At 43.4% G+C, this 7,836-nt stretch overlaps 1 protein-coding gene across 1 annotated transcript in view; it reads right to left on the reverse strand.

Annotated features, from left to right (window-relative positions):
• Window positions 1-163: 163 nt before the first annotated feature.
• The window catches only part of ANKRD17 (ankyrin repeat domain 17), a gene marked incomplete at both ends in the record, with an annotated part of 36,718 nt that continues 29,045 nt past the window's right edge, over window positions 164-7,836 (reverse strand). Inside the window, 7 exons of the mRNA XM_008937887.1 lie at window positions 164-361; window positions 1,978-3,626; window positions 4,135-4,284; window positions 4,528-4,683; window positions 5,081-5,528; window positions 6,129-6,300; window positions 7,171-7,287. Of these exons, the coding sequence (XP_008936135.1) occupies window positions 164-361; window positions 1,978-3,626; window positions 4,135-4,284; window positions 4,528-4,683; window positions 5,081-5,528; window positions 6,129-6,300; window positions 7,171-7,287 (2,890 nt within the window). The remainder of the gene's footprint in view (window positions 362-1,977; window positions 3,627-4,134; window positions 4,285-4,527; window positions 4,684-5,080; window positions 5,529-6,128; window positions 6,301-7,170; window positions 7,288-7,836) is intronic.

The raw sequence follows: 7,836 nt of genomic DNA on the forward strand, positions 1-7,836 counted from the left end.
CCAATCAAAAGGATTCTATGATTCTGTAGAGGTTAAAAACAGTTTCTAAAACCCTGAAGTTAAAAATTATCACAACTAGAAAAGTCTACCTAAAACTGGCAGTGTACAAGGCCACAGTTTGTACAACAGCTTCTCAACTAGTTTCACATTGACTCAAGCTCACCGTTTGATGCTGATGAACATGGAGGCAATAAACTAAGCGGGGAAAAATGCTGTCTGTTAAAATTGGCAGCTGCAGGTGCTCCACCAAGAGGTGCCCCAGGGGCGTACATCTGACCTCCCGAAAGGTTGGAGGCGAAATTACCCAGGTGTGTAGAAGGTGGTGTTACAGAAGCATAGGGTGAATCCATACTGACGATACCTAGGAGAGAAATGGGCACAAGTGACTCCCAGTACTCCAAAATATCCATCAAGAGGTCACCTATATCATGAAAATAATCAAGAAAGAAGGAAAACTTTTATCTAATTAGGGGTGTGTGTGTTACTATTTTCCAAAGCAAGCTAGGAGTCTTCATATTCTCGAAGTCTTGGCAGTTCTGTTGTATACATAAATCAAGAACAACTCTTATGTTAGAATGCAGGCACCTCGCACACAAATAAATTAAGGGAATGTAACACCTTCTGATATAACTGGACATCAGACACAGAACTGAAGATTTTATTAACCTGTAATTTAAACGTTCTAGGTTTGTGTATTTTCTGAAGTATGATTTTGTATCAAGAATGGTAGAAATAATACTAAATATTGAAAGACCTTCTCCATTAATGTTTTAGTTGAAGAACGATGTCTACATATACCAGGATCAACAATGAAGTGGTGGTTGTTTTTTTTCAACCCAGGGATACATTTTCACTTGCTTAGGAAAAACATATTTTGTGAAACTCAAAGAGCACTAATTAGCCAAGGTATTCTAAATTCAAGAATTATTACCCCTATAATATTCTCCTCAACGGAACAACACCACCTTCGGATTTTAAGTTTCAAAAACCATTAAGGAAGCTCGTTACCACCCAGCTGCTGGGGCACTCACATCTTTCCCCTGCCCATAAAGCACATGACAAGAGATTCTCATTTATCAAGATCCAATCTTGACATTTTGCCAAATTCTTCACACTCTCAGGTTCTTCTTTCCTATGAACTAAAGGTAATACTTCCTGAGTCTACAGACACCTCTGAGTTAATCTGCTGCGCCTGCAGCCTTCCAAAAAAGACACTGTTGAGATAAAAGTAGGCCCGTGGTGGGAGCATTGTTTTACTCAAGAACCCAGAGGCGTACTCGGGTGATACACAGCGTAGAGAGTGCCCAAGTCAAAATGCTAAGAACAAAGCGAAATATTAAATCTACAAAATTCATGGAGAGAGCCTCAAAAGCTACTCCACACCATGACATTCACAAAATAAAAAAACAAAACAGCTGTTGCATCTCTTGCTCATAAACAAAGCTACATAAACAACTCACAGGTCCTACTGCATCAGGCACAGACGGTACTGACTTTCTGGGAGCAACAAAAACAAGTTCTGCGACAGCCCCTCTGTGCAGAAGGCCAAACATTTCTCTACGAAATTCAAGAAGTCAATGAAATGCAGTTTCTTGATCGAATTCAGTAGTTAAGAAAACACACCTCTTATTAAAAGTTCACCTCAAAAGACGATTTTTTTCCACCATCCTAATGTCCTGAGGACGCTGCGTATTTTTCTGCAGCCTCAGGGCAAGAAGCAAGTTGTCACAAACGAGAATGGTTATTAGCTGGTGGTAGGGAAGGGAGGTGGAAACGACAGCAAAGAGTTTTATTATCTCAGCTATCACGGAAGAGTAGAATGGAAGGGCAAAAAGAACGCCTCAACCCGACTTCTGTCAGGCTCATCAGCTGCAGAACAATTAATTAGATTTGTCAGGTGGTGCTTCAGAAGAAGACAAAAGCAGCAGTTGCTCTTTAAGTGTATTATTAAGGTATGAACAAAAAACACGGACTTACCTGAGGGACTTGGAGCTGGCCTCTGTAACGGTGGCCTAAAACCTGGGGCTTTGGAAGTATCAGACTGATGTAAAGGATCTGAATTTGGCAAAAAAGACGACTTTCCTGACAGCATAGACTCTGGTGTTGTCTGAGATGAAACGACGGAACCTCCCCAGAAGGCGTGAGCAGACGTAGGACTGTTTTCAAACAACGTACTAAAGGGCCCGAATGGTAAAGTAGCACTGAAATTGTTACCCATGGGTTTGTTTGCTGGATGGGCTGAATTCTGAGGAGCACTTTGTGTACTTAAGGTAGAAGGAAGCTGCACTGAAGAAGGAACGCTGTGGGGCCTTTTGATGTGATTCACGTTGAGGACCGCAACAGAAGAATTTTGCACAGGAGCTGGATTCTTATGGACGCCACCGCTCCCATGGCCGGGCGGTCTGATGGCCGGGGTCTCCATCTTAGCTGTGGGCTGGGAAGACCCCACTGATGTCTGAGACACGGGGTAGGTCCTCGGGGTGCTCGTTGGACCTGCCACAGGAGCAGATGAGCTCGTCGCTGCTAAGCTTGGAGGCACAACCATGCGAGAATCTGGCGCGGGAACCTGAGGTTGCTGGAGAGGGGGCCTGGCCTCCTGCAGAGGAGCTCCCGGAGGCTGCTGATGAGCGGGGTGCACGGAAGAGCTGCCGCCTCCAGAACCGGGCTGCCTACTGCTGGTGGAGCTGCCCGTTTCCACCGCCGGTGGGCTACCCACCTCCGCATCAGATGACGGCGCGCCTTTGTTGGGAGAGGCCGCGGCGCAGTCGGAAGGACTGCTTCTGGAAACGCCCGCCGGCTGCACGGGGGGAGAGGGAGACGTGGGGGAAGACGTGGGGTAGTGTTCTTTGGCAGTTGGCATCGGATACGTGGCGTTCGTTGGCGCTGTGCTCGTGTTGCTCGCCGTGGTCGTCACTGTGGTGGTCGTGGCGTTCGATGTCTTCACGACCGTGACGAACAGCTGTCTTCTAACTGAAGGTGAACTCGGACCGCTGTTTGCAGAAGAACCAGGCACAGTAGAAGCTGCGGAACTGGTTGTAGCTGTTGGACTGGTTGTCAAAGAACTTGCTGAATTCACCTGAGAACCGGCGCTGTTCTGACTGTTATGACGAGGCACCATGTGAGGTTTCGGTGAGTTGGTAGCTCTTGCAGGGCTCAACGGCCTAACGGGAAACGGGCCCCATGTGGACTGAGCTGGTGGGAAAGTACCTCCAAAGTGTGTCATGGGCAACCGAGGCGGACGGATTTGCTGGAAAGTCTGAGCAGCAAGTAAAGCGTGTGCAAACTGCGGAGGAGGATATGCTAATGGAAGAGAAACTTGGAAACCAGGCCGCACGTTATTCACGGGGTTCTTAATGGTTTTGTGAGCAGATGCTGAAGAAATTGCAGGCACGGTGAGTGCGGAGGCAGTCTGAGACGTTGACGAAGCAGCTACAGTGGTCACTTTGATGCCCACGAGAGAACTGTTAGCAGCTGTAGTGGTGGCAGGTGTCGACGACCCTATTTTGGAGTTTGCAGCCGAACTTTTCAAGCGGTTCTTTGGAATAAGTTCATCAATTTCCTTATCTGGATCCTTAATGAGAGCGTTGATCAACTGTGTGGCCTGTCTTGTTGATTCTGTGCCACCCCTACAGAAAAGAAGGAAGAGAAAAGGCAAAGTGTTATCTAAAGCATTTACATACATTATAGTGAAGTATGTCCAACACATGCTCCAGCCTGCCTTCCGTCACGCTAATGCAGACAGAAAAATATTTCTCTACCTGAAGACCCAGTCTGGCATGTTCTCACTGCTGACAATTATTTAAGAAGGTCAAGTTGAGAAGTCTGACTCCAAAAAACCCAATATGGTTAAAATGTTTACTTCCCCACATACACCTACATGTATAGCCATCTCTAAACAAGTCTAAACACAGAAGCCTAACTTGTAAGCTGTCCCCTTATCTCAAAAGTCTTTTATACCCATGGGGTGGCACCAACCAGCTGTTCTCTTGGTTTCCCCAACCCATTCATCTCCCCTGCCACAACATGATGTTTCAGTGGACAACAAGGTCAAGCTTTTTCTTTTTTCTATACAGAGAAGTGTTGTACAATGAAAAAAAATCCCCCAGGAAGGAGCAAATCAAGCTGCCTGCTTACCTTATCGTTATTATTCTATCTCCAGTTTTGTCCTTCTGTTTGTCAATGTCTATGTGTGCTCCCGTGCACTCACGTATCGCATTGATGTTACATCCTCCTCTGCCAATGACTCTGGAAATCACAGTTGAAGGAACAGAAACCTTCTTGGATCTATACAAAAAAGAAACAATATTAACTGGGAAATGCTTCCACAGCACAAAGCACTGGGCAAGTTGAGTAAAGACTACGTTAAAATTTATGGTTCAGTTTTCACAAAATTGCTGTTACTTATCAGATCTGCTAAGAATGTCATTCAGTAATGCCAGACAGGGATACAGTAGATGAAACATTCTGGAAAAGGGGGAGTCACAGGAGTGACTCAACAAGGGGGAGTCACAGGAATGTTCTGCTTACCTTCTCACAACTTCCTTCCATCCTTCTTCCCTTTTCTGACCACGTTTAGGACTAGCGATGGTTAGCTTTCCATTTGGAGAAGAAAGGGGAGAGGGACCAGATTTTGTACAAGTCGACAAGGAATTACTCGTCACTTCATTAATAACTTCAGACAACCTTCAAGAGAAATTAAGTGACGTCATTACACAGTATTTAAAAAAAAAAAAGTAGATGACTTGAATTTCATCCCTGCTCCACCCCCTCCCTCTTTTTCTCTTTTAGCACGAATACTATTAAGAAGTTCCTTAAATTAAGATGGTTACATCTCAAAATCTCCCACCAGTTGCTTCATTCCAGGTCGACTGGAAGATTTCTGCCGTCAGAATCTACTAAGCTCAAGTTCATACTGCAGCAACATTTATGCTCCTTACATACATATGCACCACAGCAGGGAAGCACTGCCTTATCCTCTTCCCAACAACCCATTTAAGAACCCAAGTCCTCAAAGACAAGGTCACAGCGTTCAAACGTAGGGCAACCACCACCTTAAAGCTGTGCTGCCACAGCAACTTACTTGATGGATGACTTGCCAGTAACTGCTTTCCTCTCGTCCTTTGGACAAGTGACGAGAACCGACGGTTGCTTCTTGTTGCTCTGTGTGTTAGTAACGGCTGTGGAAGAATGATTGTCACTTTTGTGGCTGCTGTTGCTATTGCTGCTTTCGTCGCTACAGCTGGAAATCCTCATGTTGTCGCTGTCACCACTTTCGCTCGTGCTGCTGCTCTTCGACTCCCCATTCACTTTTTCTGATTGGCTATAGGAAATTGGGAGTTGGTCATCAAATATGATCTGAACATTATCAGGGGCTACTTTGTTTTTCCTGTTTTTCCTTTTGGAGCTTGTTGTGGTGATGGTATTGTTCCTCTTCCCATGGGAACCCGCTAATGTTGTCCAAGTTGCAGATATCCCTATGGTGGTTGTAGTAGTAGCACTGGGAGGCTCCATCGGGACTTCTGGATCATCTGGTGGAAGAGTGAAAAAACAGCACTTTTTTAGCAGGCTTGAGAATACTTGCATGCTTTTGTTGCCCACATCACACTTGATCTATCAAATGTCCTTTCAGTCTACCAGAGTGAGGGAACAAACAGTGGAAACCATTCTTCAGTTTTTTTTTGTTTTGGTTTGGTTTGGTTTTTTTTTTTTTTTTTTCATTCTTCAACCACATGAAACTCATGCCACAAGATACAGAACAGCCAGGTTTCAATGGATAATAACATAAGGATGCATATTTGGAATTTTCCATATTGTCTGTTGATTCACCTAATACTTATCACCATTCTGTTTGTGAGCTAAAAAGAAAAAAAAGAATTACTTGGTTTTAAATACTGGGATCTGGAATTAAAAAGAAAACCAAGCCAACACCATCCTCATGGTAAAGTTGACCCGTAACTCTTAGTGAAGCCATCACGTTTATCTATTGGCTTAATAGAAAAGGTAAAGGCAAAGGAATGCTCAACAGGTCCTAAGAAACCTTGTATTTAAGTTTTGTCAGGAAAAACCATTTGTAACACCAGGAATAGAATCAAGACTGTTTTAAAAATAAGGCAAATATCTAAAATCACCTTCAGGTTTTAGCTTCTCTTTCTCCTGAGCAGCTTGAAGTTCAAAATTTTCTTTATTTTTTGCTTCTATTTCTTCTAGTTTTCGTCGTTGTTCTTCTTTTTTCTTCCTTCTTTTCTCCTTCCTTTTCTCTCTTTTGGCAGCCAAAGCCAGCCTCCTGCTTTCTTCCCTTAGCTAAAAGTCAAGCACGTGGAAGAGTTACTACAAGATGTACAACACACTTCATGAAAAGCTAAATGCTTTCAACTTCCTAGGATGCTCAACTTGTATTTTAGACTAACACATTTACAACACAGAAGCTAAATTCTCTATGATCCATATTTCCATGTGTATTTTTCTCCCAAACAGACTGCTCTTGTTCACAGAAGGACAGCATAGAAACAGAGAACAGACACCATATAAACCTAAGTCAGTCTTCCAAGACATGTTTCCAGGCTTTCTTGTGCAACCTTGTGTGTCTCAGCAGTACAACCCCAACAACACCCATCTCCCTTCCAAAGATCAGGAATCAAAACAGCTTAAGCTAGCTTGAAGAGAAACTGTGCACATTTGTCACTACATGTGTATTTTGAGTTGTCTATCCAATTTCCACTACAGTGCTATTGCCTCTAGTAACCACAGCGTACTTTTAATATGCTGTATCTAGTACATACTTTTTATACAATATATTTTCACTTTTTTTTTTTTTTTTTTTTTAGTTAAGACACAAAATATGGTTTAGACCTAAAATCCACACCACTGTGACTGGAAAATGCCCATTTATCATAGAACCGACAAAAAAAAATACACTCAAAAATCCTTCTTTTGGTACAGTATTATTTCAGAGGAAATAGTTGGAGTTTTTTTGATCCGATTTCTCTGAATAGCAACCCAAGTAAAGTTCAAAGATTACCTGAACAAGGTGTCCATCTCTAGACACTGTAATTATGTTAATTACACCAACTTCTATACTTTAATACATACTGTCATCGATCTTACAGTCTTGAATGAACTTGAAATTGGAATTTTATCAAATATTCACAGCTCTAAACTCTGTCAACTTGCCTTTTCCAAGTCTAGTTCCTCTAAAAGTATGCTTGCATTTTTGTTGGCTTCAGCAGCCTGTCTATCTTTGGCTTGAACAATTGATTCCATACACAGGTGGCACTTCTTCAGCATCTCCTGAAATGACAAAATATATCAACCTTCTGTCTGAACAAGTAATGCTGGGAGTGTCAGAATGCAGCATGGCAACACTTACTATACTTGTAATTTATTAACCATTGCATGACTTGCACAGGTGTTCCGCCAATGCCTAGGCCTAACATGAATGACATAACCAGCAGAAGGAGAAACCAATAAGTAGACTGTATTGTAAGCAAAAACTTCATGACATGACTGACTGCCAGGGGTACAAACAAGTCAACCAGCTTGTATATAACTGATGCCACCCCCAACGATCCCAGATAAGACATGACTCAGACCACAACAGGTGGTATAAACAGAGAACCGAGGTTTCCAATAGTTGACAAGGGAAACAGCCAGACCAGAAAGCTAAACAAATACGAAAAAGGCGCCCACACAGAGACTCTCACCTGATTAGCCCGCGTTCACCAAGGTCTAAACGGACCGGGGCCCAGCTCCAGGGAGAGTCAGGAGGTCTGCCCTGAACCAGGAAGCTCTGTGGAGTGCACTCCACAGACAGACACTCCTGACTCCCTGCAAGTGGTC

The sequence above is a fragment of the Merops nubicus genome, unplaced genomic scaffold, assembly GCF_000691845.1.
Source record: "Merops nubicus isolate BGI_N331 unplaced genomic scaffold, ASM69184v1 scaffold14213, whole genome shotgun sequence".
NCBI lineage: Eukaryota > Metazoa > Chordata > Aves > Coraciiformes > Meropidae > Merops > Merops nubicus.